Genomic DNA, 23,994 nt, shown 5'->3' on the forward strand with positions numbered 1-23,994 from the left:
ACAAAACCATCTAGATTTTTCCCCACAACGAGGAGGAATGTTAACAGCACAGACAGCCTTACCTTGGAGTTTTCCATCACACTCTCAATGCAGTCAAAGTAAGAGAGGTCACTAACAGGTTCATTAGGATTGTCCAACATCCCCTTGACAGTCTACAGAAGGAAAACACAACTTCAAAAGCAAGCCAGTGTTACAGAATAAGAGAAATCCAACGTCATATGAACTAACAACTTCCCCTCCCTACAGAGAATTCTGGTCATGATCACTCATGTCTCCAGATTCTTGAAAGGAATTTAAAGGGTTTTATCTGTGACTTCAGATTTTCCGCTGGCAACAAAAACATAGACGGCAAGGAGGAGGATGTCTCAGGTTAGCTTCGACAGAGAGGAGAGTCTCCTGTTCACACATTTGGAGGAGAATCATGGTATCCACAAAAGGGAGAGATTTTTTTCTTAAGAAAATCTAAAAGCTAATGCACGACAATAGTCAATTAGCACAATTTCTCTGCTGAATAATTCCAAGGAGTTTAAATTTCAAGGACACGTTAACTCATTTCTACTTCATGAGGAGAACCCTTAGTTTTCAGTTCTGGAAGCTTTTCATGAGTAGGCATGAAAGGTAACCCTTCCAAACTGTCCACTGAGATGGTTCACTTATTTTTAATTCACAAAATATAGAAAATATTCACTCCTGTTGAGGTATCCATCAAGGAGCCGGGTATGGGGCTTGCTCCTTTGTCTCCAGTCCAGTAAAAATCTTCGCTAGCTCTCAGATTGTAATTATCCCTGACAATCACATACGAGGGAATTTTCCAGGGGAGGCGAGTCTGGGGATGTAGCCATCCAGCCTCCTCTCCAGTGAGGGAGAATGTACATTAGAAGAACCCAGCAGCCTTTGGGGGCACAGCCAACAAAGACACCGTCGTTGAGTTACCAAGGATTGGGGACGTCATGGTGGGAACTGCTGAGTTACTAAGTTAAAGATCTCAGGAAAGAGGGCAGCATAAAGAAGTTCATTTCATTCAAGATCCTCCTCCCACTCTTCACACAATAAAAACTGTTTTAGTCACAGCAACCCTGAAAGAGTCCTAATTTTGGCAACCAAGGATACAGTGAAAGGACAGAGTATTTGCATCTGGGCCCACAGATCTTAGACCCAGCTCACATATCCTATCTGTGGATGTGAACAGACCAGGATAGGGCAGTAATCTACTCAATGTAGGGAACAGCCTCCACTGTTTTCAGAATGTTTTAGGCCAGTGGTAACAAGCCTCTTCTCACCTCCAGCTGTGCACCCTGGCCTATAGTCCCCAGCAGACTGGGCCTCAATCAAACCATGCAGAAGCATGGTGGGTGTTCCCATGCTAATCATCCAGAAAACTAAAGGTACATGGGGTACAACCAACCCCATCTATTGAGTTATCTCTTTGGCTGTTTCAATATAACGTGCACTGCTTAGGACTGCTTTACATACAAGTAGGCACGTTGATTTTCCGTTTACCCACATACATGCTACAGGCAGACATGAATTCTCCATTATAAATAAACCCTGAGCCTGAATATAAATTGAAGAGCACCCACACTGTGCTCTGGGCCACTAGGGGTCCCACCATCGCCTTGATCCTGTAATAGGTGTTACTTCTGGGTTTCCACTCATGTGCCCCCTACAGTGACTAACATAAAATGAATGGGAAAGTCATTTTTACTCAAAAAGAACATCTATCCAAGTTTCTCCCACCTGCCCCAGAGTAACAACTCCAAAACTTTTCAGGTGGGAAGTGCCCATCTTCAGCCTGCACCCAGGCCTCTTCCTATTTGAAATAGAGAATCTTTGAACAAATTAACCCTCATCCTAGTGGAAAAAGGGGAAGCAGAAATGATACTCCTACCAAATCTAACTTTGATTCCTTCCCACTCGGACTGAAACTCTGGCCCCAATAGTCTTCTAAGAAGGATATAAGGCAAGAACAGAGGAGAAGAAACTGACCCTTTCCAGAAAGGACAGAGAGCCACACGCTCTTAAATCCCCAGCAGCCTTCACAGGGACTTACCTCGAGCTCCCGCAGGGCATTATCACATTCTTTCTGGCCAGGAGCTTGCTGGGTGCACAGCGTGATCAGCTGATTGATGCTCTCTGTCACAGCTCTGGGACAGAAACAGATAAAGGGTTTTGTTTTGTTCTGTGAATACCAACATTTCCCCAACAATGTTTTCTGGTTCACCAAAAATACAAGTAAATCACTGTCAAGGATGGGGTCCCAGGAGCCTCGGTGCCTCAGTCAGTTAAGTGTCTGACTTCGGCTCAGGTAGTGATCTCTCATGGTTTGTGGTTTCGAGCTCTGCGTCAGGCTCTGTGCTGACAGCTCAGAGCCTGGAGCCTGCTTTGGATTCCGTGTCTCTCTTTCTGCCCCTCCCCTGCTCAGGCTCTCTCTCTCTCCCCAAAATTAGTCAACATTCAAAAAAATTAAAGGATGGGGTCTCCATGCGGGCTCTTCTACAAGGCTCTGAATGACCAAAATAAACCACAACCAGGGAAGATAGAATGAGTGCCCCCACTCTGCCTGTAATTATTCATTTGATTTCCCTTTAAAGGGTACTAATAGTTATTTTAAGAAAGTAGGACTATCTTTTAACATATTCACAGGAAAGAATTTACAACCAAGTTGCAAATAGCAAAGAAATCATATTAACACTGTTTTAAAATATCCTTCATTAGCAGCCCATAAGGAATAAGATGATCTGAGCTAGGCTATTTGGGATAGTCTTTGTATCATTTGGAAGGTTTTATGTATCTTAAAACGTAGCGGGCATATAGTAAACTGTGCTTATAATTTTAAAATCTCTTCTTTCGATGAAATTCTACAAGATTTGCTACTTCCTAGAAGCTATCCCCAAATTATTGTTTAAAATAGCTCTTTTCTTTAACATTAACAGGAATTATAGACTCGTGTGATTTTACACGTGTTTCTATTCTTCTTAGAACTTCAGAGGCAGCTCAGAGTTTTTTCTATATTGGCAAAGATTCCACCTCTCCCGGGCAGCCTATGCTTACCTCCTGCCGAGGTTAGGCCATGGATCATTTACAAAGACACAGTCCATTTTAATTTTTTAATAAGGTGTGAAATATGGGTCCACGTTCTTTTTCTGTGAGGGTGAGGGTGGCTTATGCAAGTCGAATTATTTCAGCACCCTTCACTGAAAATGGCTGTTCTTTCTGCATGGCCTTGCTTTTCTAATTTTGTGGACAATCCCTGGGCCTTATTTATGTGAGTCTACCTCTGGACCCTATTTCATTGACCTATGTGTCTAACCCTTTGCCAAAAGCACAATGTTTTTATCCTAAGTAAGTCTTAAAATTGAATAGCCTGTGTTTTAGACACGAAAAAAACAGAGATGGGAGAGACTTCGCTAGGGGGATGCTACAAGGAGCAAAAACACTCAAACCCATGCCTATCTGCCTCCAAAGCCAGATCCACAACCATTTTTTTCCGTAGGATCATCACTGGTCTACACTCCGGCAGGCCCTCAATTCTCTTCATAGTTACTAACCACTGCAGCTAACTGGCAACTTAAAACAAACAAAAACAAAACAGCACACTTGCTGTTCATCATTAACGCGGCCTAATATAAAAGATTTCTCATTTTATTAAATTGGCTTTGCAGCTTCCCACAGAATATCGCATTTGATGGACGATGATGTTGCCAATGCACAAAGGCAATCAGCTTAATTATTTGATGAGGAGATACTGCTTTGAATTTTAAATTTAGCTAGGGTGGATGGGAAGAGGAAAAAAACATTCCTGAACTCACAAAGGAATCCCAAAATAGTCTTTGTACGATGAACTCCAGCAATTCACTTATGTGGGGGGCAAGGTGTTTAATTAAGGTGTTGTAAGGAAGCAGCTGTGTTCTCCATGGTGCAAAGCCAACACAGAAACAACCGGGAGCAGGACAATCTAATTCTGGGCATCTTGGAGGGTGTGGTCCATGACGCCTTCTCTAGATGGGTCTCTCAGGGATCCAACGCCATGTTCCATGTGGCAGGCTTCAAGACATACTTCTGAGTGGACAGGTGGGCATGCAGGAGCATAACAAAGGGTGCAGAATGCCCTTGACTGTGATGACATGATCATGTGGAGGATATTTCTACGTATCACACAAGCTTTCCATTTAGCTTATTTCTTTCCCTGTTTCCTGTTTATCTGCCTTTTTTTTTTTTAACCTAGTCTTCACATAAAGATTTTTTCCATTAAAAACTGTTGACGATTGATGAATCCAAAGAATACAGAGCTGTTTATTGTCCTATTGTTTTGACTATTTTTCAGATGTGAAAAATTTTCAAGTAAAAACTTGGGGTCAAAAAACACCAAGAGACCAAAGGTTTGTGGTTGGATAATCCATACAGGTGCAGCACAGCACTGAGGTCTGAATGGTCCATGGCTAAGGAGCATGGTTTAGGTATTGTTTTTCCCAATTTTAGTCTGGATTAAAGAGCCCAATAATAAAATGAGTCGCCCAGAGGCAAACGGTTACACAGATTTCACAGTGATAAATAGTATTTGTAGGTTTCAAATTATAGCAGTGAGTTATAAGATCAAAGAATTGGAGGCACCCCAAATATGCAATGATAAAGGACTGAATAAATGTATAGTCTACAAGAGAATTCTGGGTGCCCATTAAATGTCATAATGTATAGGCCTAACCTGTACTTTTTGTAATCTTTTTATGCAATTAAAAAAATGATTAAAGCTACACAAGTTTTTTTTTTTTTAAATACAAAAAAGTTAAATAGCCAAAATTCCACCATCTAGAAGTAGTGAGTGTTTCCTTGTATTTTGTTCTTTATCTAGGCATATCTAGCCATTCTCAGTTTTAGAAAAAAACTGAAATCCATAACCTCAGATGTTAAGACTCTCTAACCTACACATTGTTTAGTGTTTAGAGATACTGAATTGATTCAACTAGTTTGGGAGTTCTGGAGGGAAATTTTATTATTACTTTTTTCATGTTTATTTTAGTTCTGATAGAGAAAGATAGCAAGAGCGTGAGTGGGGGAGGGGCAGAGAGAGAGGGAGACACAGAATCCAAAGCAGGCTCCAGGCTCTGAGCTGTCAGCACAGAGCTTGACGCAGGGCTCGAACCCATGAACCATGAGATCATGACCTGAGCCGAAGTCGCAGGCTCAAACGACTGAGCCACCCAGGCAGCCCGGAAATTTTAAACAGATATGGAGATGTGCCAGCAGTAAGAAAGACAATCGACCAATTTGTGCTTTTGATGATCTGTTAAGCACAAATCATCTAATAAGGAGCTTGGCTGGGAAAACAGCAACATCAGACATTTCCCTTCCTTAAGCGACAGTGTCCTTAAGAAGGTGAGAAAGAGCCCCCAAATTCCACCTGTGCATAGTCCCTGGTCCTTCTCTGCATAAGGCATGAGAATTAAAAAAAATAACAATGTAGTTTGTCTCTCTAGGAAACCAAGGTGATTGCAATCTGGTTGGAGAGGCAGGATAATGAACAGATAAGGCACAAAGAAGGTGAGCCAAAGGAAGCAGGGATGGGGGTAGCACGTCAGACAGGATCCTGCACCTCCCAGAGGCCAGATACACTCTGGGCTCGCAGGCAGCACTGACAGAGGACACAGGTTCTTCAAGGAAGGGAGAGCTCCAGGGAGGCCACAGCAATCGGAGAAGTCAGGCCTGAGTGAGATCCGGATTTGGAAAAAGGAAACAGAACATTCTGGAGGAGACCAACACACGGCCTAGTTTATATTTTCCTATTTCATAGTGTGGAAGTGCTGCTTGCTGGGTGATCCTTTTTCACTGTGTCTGGAGACAGGAGGAAGCCTGCCTGGCAGGAACCTCAAAACAAAGGGCAGCCCAGGAAGAGGAATCACTCACAAAGTTCTAAGAAACCCTCAGGGGACAGGAAAGCAGTTGAAAGACTGGCTGGGTCCCAAAGCTGGCAGTGGTGGGCGTAAAGTTTTCTCAGCTGGGAGTTGTCCTGGCCAGGGTGACTGTGGTGTGAGCAGTGATAGAGGGGAGGTGCTTAGAGGTATGATGTTCCCCCCACCTTTTGCAACTGCAACCTGGTTTTCCCTTTCTTTGGCTAAGTTCAGGGAGCATCAGACCAGCCCCTGGTCAGGGAAAAAGCTGACGAATGATTGACAAAGGGTTTCCAGCTCTACCCAATTCATCAGAGGAGAGTCTGAGCTCACCAACTATACAGGAAGAAGATAAACAAACTGGGCATTGAACAGAAAAGGACTTCATCCCCACTAAGCATCCAAAACCAAAGGACTGGGCTCCTCAAATGCACCTGGGCTCTGATGCAGAATGGAGAACAAAGGAAAAGGTCATACTCAACTGCTCTTCCAGAGAAGAAAGAGTCTGGAGACCATAACGAATACAGGATTCAAGGTTGCTGACCCAGGAGCAGGACAGGGCTGAGTTGGTCCAGGTCTGGGTCCTCACAATGGCATCTTTGGGGCTACTGTGTCATCCACATGACACACAGGCAGGGCTTGGTGTCTCAAGAATAGGGAGGGCAGTGGCAATAAGATATGTGGTTCTTAACTCCAAGGGCACTTACATGCAGGGTTGTTGCCAAGTCCAGATGGAAGGGGGTGAGCATGCTGTGTGTGTGTGTGCCCTCTGCTCTAACTCTACCAGGGCCATCCCGGTTGTATTCACGGTGTGAGCCCAGCATCCAAGGCTGGACCTAGCCCATAGCAGGCATCTGGGAAAAATCTGCTAGCTGAATGAATGAATGAATGAATGAATGCATGCACCCCAGCTGTGCAGAGCTTTACCTCCAAAAGGGAGCTTGCCTGACTCAGGAAATCTGGCAGGAAGTTTCCACTGGGAAACCTCAAGGAGCACAGCTTCCCAACATGTGCCACAAAGCCAAGGACAATGTGCCAGCACAATCATTTCATGTGATGGTTTTAAAGCACGTACTTGGCTATGAAACCATCAGGCTGGGAACTCCCTGTCAACGCTGAAAGCCAGGACAGAGGCAAGGAAAGCTTTATCACCTGGTCTCCGGGGCCCTTCCTCAATGTCACCACCAGGGGGCCTTCAGACCCACAGAGCCAGGACAGCAGCAATATTCCTTGAGGGCCTGGGTTTCCTTCCTTATCTGGCTTTCAATTTACACTCTCCCCTTCTTCCCATAATTTAGGAAAGTGAACAGCGCGTTCTAAGTTGGAAACTATAATTTTGAAACGACGCAAAAAATTGAAGATAATGAAAAACGTCTGAGTTCGGATACCTGGAAACATCAGTTGCCTTATCCAAAGAGTCTTTGTAGGAAAAAGAGGAATCAAGAGAGGGTTTTATATGAGAAACAGCTGCTCAACAGAGGAGCCATCACTCCTTCCTTTCTCATCCCCTGCCTTCGGAGGGCACTCACTCACTGGCACAGTCACAAAGCCTAAGATAGAGGTGGGGAGAGGGGAGGGTTTTTTTCCCACTCCTAGTGGCTCTCACTATAGTTTGAAGCTAAAGTATATACACCTAAGGATAAGTGTTTTCAAGGGAAATTCTCTAAAATTATCTAATTGCCTCACCATCTGCCAAAAAAAAAAAAAAAAAAAAAGCACTACAAGCCAAGAGAGGACAAGACAGGTTTTAACCATTATCACCAAGATACCTTAATACTGAGAATGGACAAGAACCTAAGGATGATGTAGCACATACCCCCATTTTGCAGATGGGAAAGTTTAGGCAGGTTGAGCACTCCAGCCAATGTAACCAAGCGTGCCAAACATTCGAGCCTGGACTAGAATTCAGCTCTGACTCTGAACTTAGCTTGAAGAGACAGGCACTGAGCACCCAGGAGAAAGACATGAAAAAAACCAATAAGCAAGCAAAGTCAAGTTTAAAAAGAAAAACTGAGAAGCAGAATTCAAGCTATGCATTTTAAGAATCACTAATCTTCGGGGCGCCTGGGTGGCTTAGTCGGTTAAGTGTCTGACTTTGGCTCAGGTCATGATCTCGCGGTTCATGAGTTCAAGCCCCACGGCGGGCTCTGTGCTGACAGCTCAGAGCCTGGAGCCTGTTTCAGATTCTGTGTCTCCCTCTCTCTCTCTGACCCTCCCCTGTTCATGCTCTGTCTCCCTCTGTCTCAAAAATAAACGTTTAAAAAAAAAAAAAGAAAAGAATCACTAATCTTCACATTTTGAAAAGGCTTCCAATTATGCTATATATTCTAGTTGCCCACATCTCATCTGTTCCTGCTGTTAGCTTTCCTATGTATCAAGTTATGTCAAGGAATGCTACGAAAACATGCATGCCTACAGGACCAGAGAAACATGCAACACCCTACTCTCTTGGTTCAGGAAAATGAGTGTGGGTTTGCTTACACAAAATCTGCCTGGGCTGTCACTGCACTTTCTCCACGTACCAGCATTCAATCACCCGTTAGGGAGCCACAGTGGCCGTAGAACAGATGTTGTATTGTATTAACCGCTTCCTCGGGTGAAAACAACGGGAAAGCAGGACACGGACAACATCCCGAACTCAGGCTCACGTTTTAATATTTCTCCCCAAACAATTTACTCCCACCCCTACCCCATTCATCCTAAACTGGAGCCCTTCTGCAAGTGACAAACAGATTATGTTTAAATCCATCTAATTAACATCAATGCCAGGCACATAGTAAGCGCTCAAGAAATGTTGAAGGTGTCGTTGGCTGTTGCGAGCTTTTTGTACTTTGCAATATTTTCTCATTTTTTTTTCCAGTGGGCATATATTACATTCATAATCCCAAAGATACGACACTACTTTAAAAATGTCTATTTAAGCCATCATGTTTATAAATCAATGGGGGCCTGAAGCCTAAGCAAGCTGAAAGGCTGTAGAAGACAGAAGACCTCTTTAGTGGGGGAAAGCACATGAAAATAAGCCAGTTTAATCAAATGCCAGAGTCACGACTCTACCTCTGACAACAGAGAAACAGCACCTCGTCTCTGTTCAGCGACAGAAGCGCAGCAGGATGTCAGGCACGGCTCTACAACAGTGACATTATTTAAGCACACACGAAAGCACATTCTGTTTCCCTTCTTACCTTGCGGCAGCAGCCAGGAGATTTTTTGCATTGGGGGCTCCTGGATCTACAGAGAGAGATTTGGCAGCTAACAACAGCTTGCTGGATGCCATAGAGATATTCTTGAGGTTTCCAATCACTTGGATCTGGTCTTCTTTTGTCTGGAAAGTCAAAAGGAGGCAGAGTAATTAGGGACTGTCCATTTCTCCCGGGAGGCATTCAGAGAGCCAGGAGTACCAGGTTCGAATGGAAGCAAGTTATGGAGACTGCATGTAGCCCGGTGAGTCTGCAGAGGCCTGAATGGTCGAGACGGTGCCCAGTGTCTACTCTCCCCCAAACAGATACCCTGACCAAGATGCACGCAACAGGACAGAAATCCAGCCCCAACTGGGTCAGCAGAGAGCTGTGCTGTCTCACAAGGGCAGGCATTAAAAGCGGGGGAGGGAAGGAGAGAGAGGGAGAGAGAGCACATGCACACCAGCTCACAGACCAGGCCAGGATTCCAGCATCCCGCTCAACAATGCTGGAGTTGTCGAGCAGCTCGTACATCTCGGCCTGGCACAAACGACTGCCACTGTCTAGATATTCAGAGCTGACTGCAGCCTAGAAGTTCCTGACTTGAGAGAAGTCTCATTTCTCACCTGGCTTACTTACCACCCGAGAAATAACCATTTGTAGATAACACAGCAAGCAACACCCCGGGGTGTTTCCTCTAGGCAGTTCACAGGAGCTCAAGAAAAAACAGCTTTGCAAGCTGACACCAGACCAGTCATGTCCCCTTGTTCTGAACAAGGGTTTTACCTGTTCATCTCAAGGAGGTAATTTTTAATCATTCGACACTTAGCATCAGACACAATCTCCTCAAATGGGCCCAGTGAACCTCAAACACAAGATTTCTCACCATATTATACGACCTATGAAGCACAGGACACAGAGCTGCCCTCCCTGCAAAAAGCAGAAATAAACCATGAACGCTGCTGCATGATCGTGGGAAAAGTTATCCGTCATCTCTAAGAAGCATTTCACACATAAGCTAATAGCATCTTTAGGAATGCCAGGCCTGTGAGGTCACAGAGTTTCCTAAGCAGCAGAAAGAACGCATCGGTGTGGTCTGCTGACAGGTTCCCTATTCCTGTTTGTCCAGCGGGCCCTCAAGGGTGAACAGTCCATCAGAGGATAGGCGAGGGTCAACCCCAGTCAGCCACCGCCACACTCACCTGAGCCTGGCCTGCCATCTCGATGCCAGCATCCAGGAATTCATCGAAATCATCACTGAACTTCCCAGAGGCTGCGGCCAGCTCTCCGCTCTGGCCCCGGGTGGCATGGACCACTTCCCCAGCAGACTGGTTCAGATCAGCCGCAGCTTGGTTCAGTTCACTCTGGGCCTCCTGGAAAGGCTTCGTGCTTGGAGGTAACTGCAGGGGGAAGGAAGGCATGCTCCATAAGAAGTTTTACTTTGCGTGGTGGAAATAAGGAAGGCGCCATGGAGGGAAGGAGGGCTCTCCAGGGATGCATTTCTGAGTCACCTAAATGAAAAGGCTCTGGTCTGAGCCCACCTATGTGAAGTATGACCTGTAACATACCAACGTTATTTCATTCACTGAAATTTACTTGAACACCTAGTCAATGCTAGAAACAGTGGATTCGAATATGGTCTATCCTCAGGGGCTGTGGTCTCCTGAGTAGCAGAGCTAGGACTGACACGTGGGCAATCTGACTCCAGGATCCATGCTCTGAACCATCACTCTATTTCGGATGGAGCCTCTCAAAGCTTTAGCTTTCTAGAACACAAAAGCAGATGCTGTATTAAACCTCAAATCCTATTCTTCCAAACTAATAGCCACCAATGAGTAACCTTTGCTAACACAGCTTTTACGTGGACCAGAAGCATCACTGGCGGAATTGCCCTAAGTTCCAGAGAGGTTAGGGCTAGGCTCTATGAGTCACACTGCATACGTGGCTTGATTAGCTGGTATGTGCCAGGCACCAGGCAGAGAAGGGATGGATGAACCAAAGGCCCCCACTGAAAGGGGTGCCCAAAACAGCAAACAGGCTCCAAGGTGCAGTTCCTTAGACAACTTGCTCTCTCGGTGAGTTCTGGACACACATGTCCCTCCACCACCTGCCTGTGACTGCCTGTGATGTCCTGATAACAAGTCAGATGATCACATAACCACCTTTCCTGTTTTCACCGGGAGGATACAAGAGCAAACAGCAACAAGGACTCAAAGCAAAAGTCAACTTGAAAAGCTCCGCCTGGGAACTTTGCTCATGGAAAAGCCAAACAAGGAAAGGCAAATTGAGAGGAAAAACAGGACTCCTAAAATGGAGGTTAGCTGCTCTGAGACCCCATGGAAAGGAGAAGACTCCTCTCACACCTACGGCGAGCCCAGTCCCCCAGGTGCCCCTTCTCAATGCAAAAACCTCTCACCGAGTCCACGAGCAGCTTCTTGCTGGACTCGCCAATGCTCTTCAAGGCCACGTCCACATCCTTCTGGCCAGGGAGACAATTCACGCAGTTATTCAAGGAGTGCGAGACGGCTTTGGCCACCTGAATACACGGAGGGAGAAAAGGTCTGTAAGAGAGTAGTTTCAGTGCTAACACTTGTGCAGATGTGCTGGGAACCAGCAGTGACAGTGCGCAGAGCTGAAAAGGATCGGGAAATTATCTGCCAGCATCCAGCTGACACTGTTTACCATTCAATCACCTCTTCTAGGCCTCTCACTGGGGTTAACATCCTGTCTTGGCAAAGGGTCTGACATGCTGATATAGTACATCTCGTGCGCACCCCATCACCAGGCTGTCACAGCTCTGTGACTCAAACACAGAACTCTCTAATATTACATCAGGTTCTACCACAAAGATATCCACTACCAAAAGAAACACAAAGAGCCCCCTTCCTGAGAGCCCTGTGGAGGCCACCAAAGTGGAAGGAGGCCTTGAATTCTTTGGGTCGCAGGCAGGCCTGTGGCTGATTTCTCTCTGTGACACACAGGTGCCATCACCCCCACACCTCACCCTGCTCAAGGGCAGGCGGGATGCTCTGAGCACTTCAGACTTGAACTTGGAGCTGCCCTCATGCTGCCTCTTTAGGATGTCCAAGGACTTGCTGTATGTACTGTTCTGTATCCTTAGGCAAAGGGTAAGGTTTTTGGAAGTGGGCTGTGTCGTGTCTTTTAACCTAAACCATCTTCCCAGTTTCCTGTCTAGAACTTTGCCTAGATGGTCTCTAGCCCACAGGTTTCATTAGGCAGGCAAAGACTCATCCGAAGAGGCAATAAAAGGAGTATAAAACTTTGAGCGGACCCACTAAGTGGACCTACCTCACCTCCTGGACTAGGAAGAGGAATGTATTTAAGCACACCTGGGCCCCAAGCAAACAAACCGCGCGTCCTGGCTCCCAAAGTTCCAAGGACCGATTTCAATAAAGGCCCCCACACTCTCTGTTAACTCAGTTGAGCAGATCTCATATGACGGGGGCTACCAGGCCAAGGTTAAAAAGTGGGTATCGCATATGGCCAGCATGGTTATACTATCTGGGAAGGTCTTGAAAACACCCATCGTTGAGCAACGTTCACACCCGGAAAAGAGTGACCACCTTAGCGATGACCGCAATTGCCAATTCCGGGGCCTCACCTGGGCTAGTCTCTGCTGACTCTCAGCATCCCCAGGTGCAATCAGGGCCTGCTTGGCTTCCTGGATGAGCATGGCTGAGCCCTCCATCACGTCTCGGGCTGAATCTAACATGGCATGCGTAGCTGCAGGGTCGCTCGTGGATGCGGCCACTCCACGGGCAGCCTGGGCCAGCGTTTTCAGAGCTTGGGCTGTCTCTCTTGCAGCCACCCCTAGGGATAAAATGCCACCAGACTTTCTGTTAGACTCTATCTAAAAGCCATACTTTATTTGAAAGTCAGCCTCTAGAGCACAGCTTCCTAGAAAGGAGAAGACCCTCTGACAGTGTGTGGTCCAGGTGGGCTCCAAATCACTTTTTATGAAACGTGAATTGCTATGCTTCTCGAAAGAGCAGCCCATACCACCAGCTCTGGGCCAATCCAAGAGACATGTTGTAACAAGTGGCAGGCTAACAACGATTTCTCTCTGGTTCCATCACACACTCTGCTGTGCGTGTCCACGGACCTGTAACACCAAGTGCATGGGATCAAGTACACAGATGGACCACTCAGATGCACTTTTCTTCCCAATTGTTTTTTATCGGGCATGACTTAGATACAATCAAGTGAGCACTCCACATGTGCAGCTCAGTGAATTTTTACGTATGTTTACAGCTACATAGCCACAATGCAGATGGAGACAGAGCATTTCCATCACCTGTCCCCTTCCTCGGTCAATAACCTCTCACACTAGAAATGATCACTCTTCTAGTTAGGCTAGTTTTATCTGTTCTTCAATCCCCTGTTGATGGAACCACCAATATGCTGTGTCTGGTTTATTTCTCTGCCAGAATGCTAGGAGTTTCATCCGTGCTGTTATATTCATTCCTCTGACTTGATATGTAGTATTTCATTGTACCAATTCACCATTTGTTTATCCTCTCTTCTGTGGGTGGACATTTGGACTGGTGTTTAGGGATACTATGAATTAAGCTACCAAGAAAGTTCTTGTAACTTTCCTGCATTTCTTTCATGTATGTAAGTGGACATAGGGAATCATTTCTCTTGGCTATAACCTTGGAGCGGAATTACTGTGTCTTAGAGGAAGTTTAGCTTTAGAGGACACCACAAAACCTTTTCAGAATGGTTTTACTATGACGCGCTCCACCAGCAATGTATGAGAGTTCCAGGTGCCCTACATCCTAGCCAAAATTTGCTATTGTCAGATTTTTTTATTTTAGCCATTCTGGTGGGCATATGATCGTAGCTCACTACGGTTTAACTTTTATATCCCTAAGGAGTAATGATGTTGAGTACTTTTTCATATACTTAGTGGCCATCTGTATATCTTCCTTTGGGAAGTGCCTGTTTGTCTTTATTTTTTACTAATTTTTATTTTTCATTAATTTTTTATTTTTTAAATGTTTATTTAAATAACGAGAGACAGAGAGAGACAGAGAGTGAGCAGGGAAGGGGAAAAGAGAGAAGGAGACACAGAGTTCGAAGCAGACTCCAGGCTCTGAGCTTTGAGCTATCAGCACAGAGCTTGATGCGGGTCTCGAGCTTATAAGCTGTGAGATCATAACCTGAGCTGAAGTTGGACGCTTAACTGACTGAACCACCCAGGCACCCCTGCCTGTTCATCTTTAAACACTTCTAAGGATGATGGGATGTGGAGATCAACTATGAATATAAACTAGTTGTTAAAAATTATAGTACCATCTGCCATAAAATGGACACGAACGTTCCTACGTGGCACTGAGGGCCTGGCATAGCCAAGCAGAAGATGAAGGCTAAAGTGCCAGAGCATGTAACAAGAGAACCTGGACACCCTGAGAGATGCAGGAGAACCCACCTTAAAGCAGATCTCACCCAACTCCTTCACAGAGGAGGTCTAGCACTGAGGGGTATCTTGTCTGTGACACACATTCAGAGGCAGTGCCGGGGCTAGATCTGAGGATTCTTAAGCTTCTGGGTCAGACTCTCTGCACAGTGCTCTTTGGGGTAGAGAACTAGGAGGGATTCTTGCTGGAACATACACCATCTGCGTGAAACTGACACACATCAGTTTCTCTTGCGCTCAGGTTCAAGGTGACGATTGTCTAAAGCTTCAGCGGGATGGTCTCTGGGCGCCTCTGAAGGGGGCCTTTACCAGCCGTGGCTTCTGCTGCATCAGCAGAAGCAGCAGGTGGTCGTCTCCTTATGGAGGATGAGGCGCCATAATACAGTAATGTGTGAGGCCCTGCATCCATAAAACAAGGCAACTTTGCAGCGCGGCAGACTTGCGAATCTGTAAATATTTAGTAAGTCACACAGCTGGGACATAACTCTACAATCTAATCAGGGCAAATTACAAAGCTGCCAATCCACCGTTTATCACCCGGCACTTCTGAATGCAACATGCGGTATGAAAGAATTTTAAACAAAGTGTTTTTTTTATGGCAAAGGGGAAGCCCAGAAGAGAAAACACAAAGATAAATAAAGCGAATGTGAAGGAGAGAAACAAGTGGAGTGGAACAGTCAATTCCTTTTTATGTTTGAGCTTCTGGCACAGGGTTGAAGGATGCCCTTGCTCAGAAAGGCACCAGATGTGGTTAAGGCCTCATCCACCTCTGGCTCTGCAGCTGATTAGCTGTGTGGCCTAGACTGCTGCCTTTTCCCTCAGGGCCTCGGTTTCCCACCAGTTTTAGGAGGCTGAGATCACTGCTCTGACTGTTGAAAATTCCAGGCTGTGATTTCTCGACATCTCCCCTTGTCTTCCCATTTATTATATAGTCTCCTGAGTCCATTTCTATTTGAGCTGTATACGACTTCGAGAGAATGAAACATTTATCACGTACAATTAGAAAAGTCACATTTATGCAAAAATCATTTACTGAAAAACCTTTTACAGACCCAGACATTTTTTTTTTTTTAAAAAAGGCAGAAACCAGAGGAGCTGAATGCCAAGAGCTTAGGCTAGTCTATCCCATGTGTTTTCTGCTGAGGAATCACTATGAAATCTCAAGGCACCTCAGGGATCCTCTTAGGAGGAATCAGGTTTCCAAGGAAGAGGAAGCTACACCATCAAAGGAATGGAACAAGAGGCCAGGAGCCCGATGAACATCTACGGCTATATACGGCTTAGTTCACAGCAACATTCTCGATGGTAATGATGACATTCATCAGGGTCAGGTCTGCAGGCAAATACCACCCTCCAAATAAAAATGTTCATACAGTCCAGGGTACATTATGCAGCCAGAATTGCCAGTGGGCAACACAAAAGCAGACTACAGTCTCAACGACCACAACGCTTTGAAGACACAAATTGTTTTTACGGTATTCTTGCTATCTGGATCTTAAATTACGTTCAGGAACAAGCATTAAGAAGATTCCTCAGTGATCAGCGATGCAGTGAAATTCTCTGTAATGGCAGCCACCGCTGATTAGAATTCACGTAGGTTGTGTGTAGACAGCAGTAGATGACAAAGCAAACTCACAGGGTAAAAACCTGGTATGCCACAGGTTTTTAATCTGTCATACAGGATCTGAAAAGAGGTCTATATGCCACCATATTCACCCAAGCAGAAATGTGGTTTGGATACATTTGGATAGCAGCCCAACAAAAACACATCTGTGTTAGAATCTAGCCTAGCAGCGGCTGAGACCCAGGGAGACGCTGTCCACACGTACGTTCTCTCTCCTTCCTTACCATCCATTTTCGAACTTACGAGGACTTGCCTCCAACAAGAAGAGTGACCTTGTTTTTCCCAGAGCCAATGGATGCTTCCCCTAAGCCTTTCTCTCAGGCAACTTTCTGGGTAGCAATTACCTCTCTGGCTCTAGACACTGCCCTTTCTCCAGGTTTTCTTGCTCTTTCCAAGGCTGCACATTCTAACTTCTTTCAAACATCTCCTTTGCTGCTTAGCCTTCTTCTTGTTAAATATTTGCATTATCCAGAGTTACTTGTGATAATTTTTCTTGCTCTACCACTCCCTCTCGGCAAACTTGTTCATATTTCTTCAGTTTCAATTGTTATCATTGTAGTCAACAGTTAAGAAACATCGTCTCCAGTCCAAACTTCTCTACTGAGTTTCAAAGGCAAATATCTAGCTGCCTAATGGGCACCTTGACCTAGAGATGCTTCAAACTGAATACATCTATAGTTGAATCTGGCATCCCTGAACTCCAGCCCCCACCATGCTTGCCCATGGCCCTGTGCTTCATTCAGCTCTCAGGCCAAACACTTGAGTGTCCATGTTGTTTTCCTTACTTCCATCCCTGCCAGTCCCTGACCAGTCAACCAACAGCTGTCAGGTCTCTTTTTCTTTTATTCATCTGTTCATTTCTTCTGCAGGCCACTCCCATCTCTCAGGTGGATGAATGCAGCAGCATTCACCCTCGTCTTCCTGCCTCCAACTTTGTTTCCCTCACTTTATCTGCATAGGAGAGGAAGGGCAACCTATTTAAAAGGCAATTTAAACTGTGTCCATGGATAAAAACTCTTCACTGTCTTCACATGCTCTTAAGTTTTAAATTATTTAAGGTGGCTTACGAGGCTCTTTAGGAGCTGACCCAGTCTCCCTTTCCATCCTTAAGTTTTTACTCCTCTCCTGCTTGCCTTTTGCCTGAACCCTCCTCAAGGTCACTTGGTCAGTCTTTTCTCTTCCCTTTGGGACTTGATACACACTGTTCCCATCCCCCGAACCACCCATTCAGCACCTGCCAAAACTAAATGGTGCTACTTCCAGGCTATTTTCACACACAGACTAGACAGTCTGTCATCCTAGATGTTATCAGTATCAAATGATGGAACCTATAAAGGAGTCTTCCCTCCATTAAAGAGGCATTTCATCAGCTGTACCAAGCTTGGCAAGATTCCAGAAAGGTGTAGAATTTCTTGAAGCTTGTATCTCCCATGTACCCTATGCCTTGTAAGAATTTATAAATACTTTTCCTTCTCCTTGAACACTAAATGAATGCTAAACAATCCTTAAAACCCTGATCAGGTGGCCAGTTCTCTTTGACAGCTTCTCTTACTCTCCCATTAGGACAAAATTCTTATTATTGCAGGTACTGTATTATACTATGGAGAACTCTTTTTGCACTCCTATTTTGCTCTGTTTTTAAAGTAATAAATACACAGAGTTTTAAAAAAATCAAAGAGGACCTTGGTTATCATAATGGCAGAATAACTTATTGCACATAAATTCCCCCTCACTGGAAAAATCATACAAAACATCTATTTGATGGCAGTGGAGAGAGACCAAGGCACTAAGAGGAATAAGATTTTATTTTATTTTCATTTTTTAAAAGATTATTTTGAGAGAGAGAGAGAGAGAGAGAGAGAGAGAGAGAGAATGAGAATGGGGGAGGGGCAGAGGGAGAGAGGGAGAGAGAGAATCCCAAGCAGGCTTTGCACTGTCAGTGTGGAGCCTGATGTGGGGCTCAAACTCACGAACCTTCAGATCATGACCTGAGCTGAAATCAAGAGTCTAGTGTTTAACTGCCTGAGCCACCCAGGCATCCCAAGAGGGACAAGATTTTAAAGAGAAAAAAAGCACAGAGAGGGAGGTACAGTGCCACTTTTCCCTTCAAGGCATTCCTTAATTTGTAAACTGTTGCCCAGGAGCTGAGCAAAACTTCCTGCAATCTCATGGGGCTGGGAGAATTAAAAAGGACAGTTGTGAGCCCATGAAAGGCAATGTCCCTGGTAAACATCACAGATGCTTTGATGGGATGCACAAAGGGCTATCCCATAAAAAACAAACTGGAAATAGACCACACAGTTTCCAATCAGCTCAGTCCCTGCCCATATTACAGTGATCTGCTTAGATGTCCACTACATGCCAGAAACAAAGAATAATCCTCTGTAGGGAAAAAAAAACACAATTCAGAGCCTCAGACCATATCTTCAATTTAAAGTATCCATGTCTAGCATTAGATTAAAAAATATCAGCAACATCAGGAGGGAAGACCAACGGCTGAAAACGGAGAAAAATGTCAATGAATACAGGCCCACAGGTGATCCAGATACTGGAATTAGTGGACCAGGACTTTCAATAACTTGTGGAAACTATGTTGAAGAAATTAGATGGCAAGATAGAAAATTTCAGTATCCAAAGTTTGGGAAGTGCAAGAAAACTATCAAGAGGCTTTTATCAAACTGAAAAATAGGACATTTCAAATTGAAAACTCAGAAGAGGCTAAAAGCAGAGTAGACACAGCTAAGGAGAGGAACAGTGAGCTGCAGACTCATCAAAGGAGAATGCTGAGAAAAACACATGGAGAAGAAAAATCACAGCAAACATGGGACAGAAGAAGAGGCACGCTAAACAGTGGAAATGCCCCACATATACAGTAACTGGAATCTTCAGAGAAGACAGAAAAAATGGGGCAGAATCACTACGTGAAAATACAGTGCTTGAGAGATTTCCAAAACTGATGTAAGATAACAAATCCCATTCTCAAACAGTACTAAAACCCAAGGCAGGATAAACACACAATAAAACTTCTTTCATTCAAAAAGCTAGTAGAGGGGCAATATAAAACCATATTACCTTTACAAAAGGACACTGACAGCTGACTTCACAACAGAAATCAAGAAAGCCAGACGACAATGGAATAACATCTTCAAAGGGCTGGCATAAAATAACTGCCAACTTAAAATCTTATAAATGAAATTACCCACCAAAAATAAAGGCACAACACAGGTGGATGCAGACAAAAATGGACAGAATTTGTTACCAGTTGACTCGTACTAAGGCAAATGAAGGGACTTCTTCAGGCAGAAAGGAAATAATCCCAAGTGGAGGCACATGGGAGAAGCAGGAAGGAACAAAGAGCAATGGAAGGGGTAAATATGGAGGTGACTCTAAATGGATACTGACCATATGAAACAATATGGAGACTGTATTGAGAAGACTGATATATCTGTGTAATTAAAACACACAAAAATGACAATAATGAATGAGAGGGAAGAAAGGTGAAGGGAGTTCAAGTGTTCCAAGATTCTTGTACTAAACATACTAACTTATGTTAGACTTCTAAAATCGTAGGATAGTCAATGAATATACAACTAACAAGCTCATCAAGGGCAGACAGAATGTAACAGATACATATGAATCTGAAGAAAGGCAAGAAAGGAATCCAGAACAGGTAAGACATTCAGAAAACAAACAGTAAAAGGCTAGATTAAAATCCCAATACATCAGTCATTACATTATAGGTAAATGGAACAAAGAGTCCAGCTGAAAAAAAAGATTGTTGCATCAACAACCCCTCCCTCTGCAAAACAGAAAATACATGATGCTTATAACATACCAGTTAAACAAAAGCATATAGCAAAGTTGACAATGGGACAAAACAGATCATGCACACCCTAATGAAAACAAACGCACAAAACTATATACATAAAACTATAAAACAGTATTAAAAAGAAGATCTAAGTGTAAGGACAAGACATATTCACAGATTAGAAACCTCACTAATATAAAAAGTTTCCTTATCCCCAAATTGATTCAATGTAACTCCAATTTAGAAAAAGGAAAAAACAAGTAGGTCTTTTTGGGGAGTGGAAACTGACAGGCTGATGGTAGAATTTGTTTGGAAAGGCAAACGGTTAAGAATAGTCAGCACTTAAAGTCAGAGGACTTATATAATCAGATATTAATACTTAGTATAAAACCGCAGTAATTTGCAAAGTGTGGTACTAAGGTAGGGAGAGGCAATTAAGTCATTGGAAAAGAATCTAAAGATCAGAAACTGATTCTCATAAAAGTTCCCTTAACTAATGACAGAGAAAACTGAAGACTTCTGGGGATATGATGGTTGCTTCAACAAGTGGTATGGGATACACCACTTGTGTCTGCTCACATACAAAACTCAATTTTAGATGGATCGTACTTCTAAGTATAGAAAGTAAAACAACAAAGCTTCTAGACAGCGACAGAGAAGAGTACTTAATGATTCTGGAGGTAAAATTTTTGCAAAGGACACAGTTACTAACCTTAAGGGAAAGAGTTGTAAATTGAACTACATTAAAATTGTAAAAAAACCTATTCACCAAGGAACAACTTTGAGAGTGAAAGGTAAGCTCCAAGATAAAAGATACATGGAAATGAAAAGGACTTCCTACAACAAATACAAAGATAAACAAACATTAAAAATGCAACTTTGAGTTATTTTTGAGAGAGAGAGAGAGAGAAAGGGAGGGAGGGAGAGGGAGAGAAAATGAGCCAGGGAGGGGAGAGAGAGAGGGAGACACAGAATCCGAAGCAGGCTCCAGGCTCTGAGCTGTCAGCACAGAGTCTGACAAGGGGCTGGAACTCAGGAACCATGAGATCGTGACCTGAGCCAATGTCGGATGCTTAACGGACTAAGCCACCAAGGTGCCCCTCAAGGTTTTGTTTTTTTTTTTTAAAAAGAGCAAAAGACATGAACAGGCACTTCACAAGATATCCAGATGGCCAACTAGTATATGAAAAAATCCTCAACTGCACTGCTTTTCAGGGAAATAAAAATCAGAACCATAATAGGATACTACACCCACTCAGCAGAATGACAATGGCTGACAACAGAAAGTGGAGACAAGGATGTGAACAGCTGGAACTTTCATACACCACCGCCTGAAGGAAGGGAGCTAGAGCCAAGCACAGCCTGGCACTCAGCAATTCCATTTCTAGGTATCTATTAAGAAAATGCTTATTTATGCCCACTAAACAGCATGTCCTAGAACTGTCTACAGCTTTACCCATCAAAGGGATCAAGTCTCAAATAGGTATGGTCATCCATTAAATATTACAGGAAGCAACAGAAATGTAAGAACTGCTGCCTACATCACGTGAATCTCACAACATAATGCCTGAAAAGACAGTGAAGACACAAGGACACATCTGCATGATTTCCTTCATAGTTACAAATAAGCAAATCAACTAATGCCGTTACAAGTCATGGGTGTTTACCTCTGGGAGACAGGAGGGAATATAATGAGGGGCAGGGAGCAGAAGGCACATGTGGGTGTTGAAAATGTCCCATTACTTGAGCATGGTGGTGATGTTTTGGGTGCGTTCCATTTGTGATAACTCATGAAGGTCTACATTTAGGACTTAACACTCTCTTCGAGATGTATGTTATACCTCACTAACAGTGTGTGTGTGTGTGTGTGTGTGTGTGTGTGTGTGTGTGTGTTCCAAAGGCAAGCAGTACTACCGTGTAACAAAACCAACTATTTATAACTACTCCTCCCCATCCCAGAGTTCCCCATTCCTCTCCTAGAACCACTTCAGCTCTTTGAGCTTTTTTCTGACACATTTCCTCTTTCCAATAATGGGCTTATAATGAAACTTCTTGATGTTTCCATTTGAGGTAGCCATAGACTTCCTATTAGGTCTTCTTCCTACTAGGGAGATGTTTCCTTATATCCTGGTGTTTTTCCTAGAGCTGACAATTACACAATCTGTTTCTTATACAGACTCCTGTTTAAGGGTGTCTCCTGCCTTTGGGGGTAACTGGTGCCTCCAATAACCAAACCTTCCCAGGGTTTTGCAGTACAAATCAGCTTGTTTCTTGTTGGCTGCCCTATCCTGGGAGGCCTTTAGTTCACTGGCTCTGTCTGCTACCACTCATCTGCCTCCTTCCATGTTTGAACATTTCACTGAAATCTTATTGTCATCTTCTTTTCCTCTTTTTTTTTTATTCCTTTACTTTACTGGGATTTCAAGAGTCCCACATAGATAGTTCCAGAAGTTTGTAATTACTGTTTGCTTATAGGCTAGTAGGGGTGATCCACAAATAGTTTGGAGTGATCATATTAGATTCGTCTTATATGAAACCTATTAACAGTATGAAGCCTAGTAACAAGCAAATGGAAAGTGCTTGAAAAATCTGTAAATCGCTGTTGAAAAACAAAGTCAGGTTCATGGTCAAGTCCATGAACACCAGCTGCCGAACCCCTCAGCCCACACCCAGGAGCCTGCACCTGGCCACAGGGAATCGCAAAAAGAGTGAGTCTCACCTGTGTAGTGCTCATTGCCTTGCGCAGCACAGGTTAGGAGCTGAGCCATGGAGGAGCCCACTGCCTTGGATGTACTTCCCAGGTCTTGAGCACATTTTTCCAGCTATAAGAATACCCAAAGGGGAAGACAGCTTAGAAGAAAAGAAACATACACTGAAGTCTTAGCATTAAAAACAATGCACATAAAATGTGGGCCTTAGCTTTTCCCCCCCTAATACCAGTAATGCTGAGTAGGGTCAAAGAGGGGAAAAAGCCCATGTTTCAGAACAAATTTGGGTTCATGCTCCTGCCCTCTACTTCCTTCCCCCACATGCTAACTGTGAGAGATTGGGCAGGTAACTGAACCTCGCCATGCCTTGGTTTCCTAAGGAGATCCTAATGCCTAAGCTCAGAAAGTTCTCAGAATCAATGTAGGTACTCAACAAATGGTAGCTACTAGCATTATGCCTTTAGAAGCTAATTTAGAAAGTCTGCAACAAATCCTTAGCGAGAATTAATTATGCCTTGGCAGGAAGTGGGCAGTCATCCAGTGGTACCACCTTCCTGGTGTGTGGGACCATTAACATTGTTAATTTCAATCTTTATACTTTGAGGAGTGCTAACCAGAAGGAAATGCAATAGAAAGAGAGGTTTGCCGTGGTAAATGAGATTATGAAAATGGGCGAAGTGCTTGCTTCCCGTGAATAGCACATCATGTTGCTTTGTAAAATGAATAAATAATTCAGAGAACAAAATTATTGAAGGTCCAGGGTATAGATAATTATTTGATTACTAGATGAGGACAACATTTTGGAACAGAACCTCCAGGCACACCGCAAGAGTGCAGAAAGGCATCAGAGAGCATGTGCATTTTTTAATTCCACAACATGCTTCCCGAGAGGCAGTGCCTTCAAATAAAAAAGAACCTGGTCCATTGTAGCCAACAATGTGTTATAATGCTGCACACACATTCCTTTGGGGCAAACAATTTTCTTAAAAATTACATCGTGTTTGTTGCATTCTAACTGACCAGTTGATTTACATAAAAGGCAGGATTCCTGTCATGTCAGCTTCTCTTGGGCTCCCTGGAGCAAGCGTTTGTAAAGGGTCATGCAGACCACATTACAAAGCTGCTGGCCCTACAGCCAGTCCTGACTTCATCATTAGCTAGGCGACCTTAGGTGACTTAACTTCTCTGAGCCTGAGTTTCCTCGTCTTTACTACTTCGCAGTAGCTTGATTTCACACATATTTTCTGAGGGCTTCGTAGGTACCAGGCATTGTTGCATGGTGAATTTGGTGCTTTTTAAGTCTCCTTCTATTCCACAAGTTTTCAGTTCACCCAAAGAGCAGCAGTAGTC

At 44.0% G+C, this 23,994-nt stretch overlaps 1 protein-coding gene across 1 annotated transcript in view; it reads right to left on the bottom strand.

The window, feature by feature from the left end:
• Positions 1-23,994, bottom strand: part of TLN2 (talin 2) — a 438,974-nt gene that overhangs the window by 105,133 nt on the left and 309,847 nt on the right. Inside the window, exons 28-34 of the mRNA XM_078448675.2 lie at positions 22,656-22,758; positions 12,687-12,895; positions 11,481-11,600; positions 10,267-10,464; positions 9,071-9,210; positions 2,051-2,144; positions 63-152 (exon numbers count right to left, since the gene is read on the bottom strand). Of these exons, the coding sequence (XP_078304801.1) occupies positions 63-152; positions 2,051-2,144; positions 9,071-9,210; positions 10,267-10,464; positions 11,481-11,600; positions 12,687-12,895; positions 22,656-22,758 (954 nt within the window). The remainder of the gene's footprint in view (positions 1-62; positions 153-2,050; positions 2,145-9,070; positions 9,211-10,266; positions 10,465-11,480; positions 11,601-12,686; positions 12,896-22,655; positions 22,759-23,994) is intronic.

The sequence above is a fragment of the Panthera onca genome, chromosome B3, assembly GCF_046562875.1.
Source record: "Panthera onca isolate mPanOnc1 chromosome B3, mPanOnc1 haplotype 2, whole genome shotgun sequence".
Lineage (NCBI taxonomy): Eukaryota > Metazoa > Chordata > Mammalia > Carnivora > Felidae > Panthera > Panthera onca.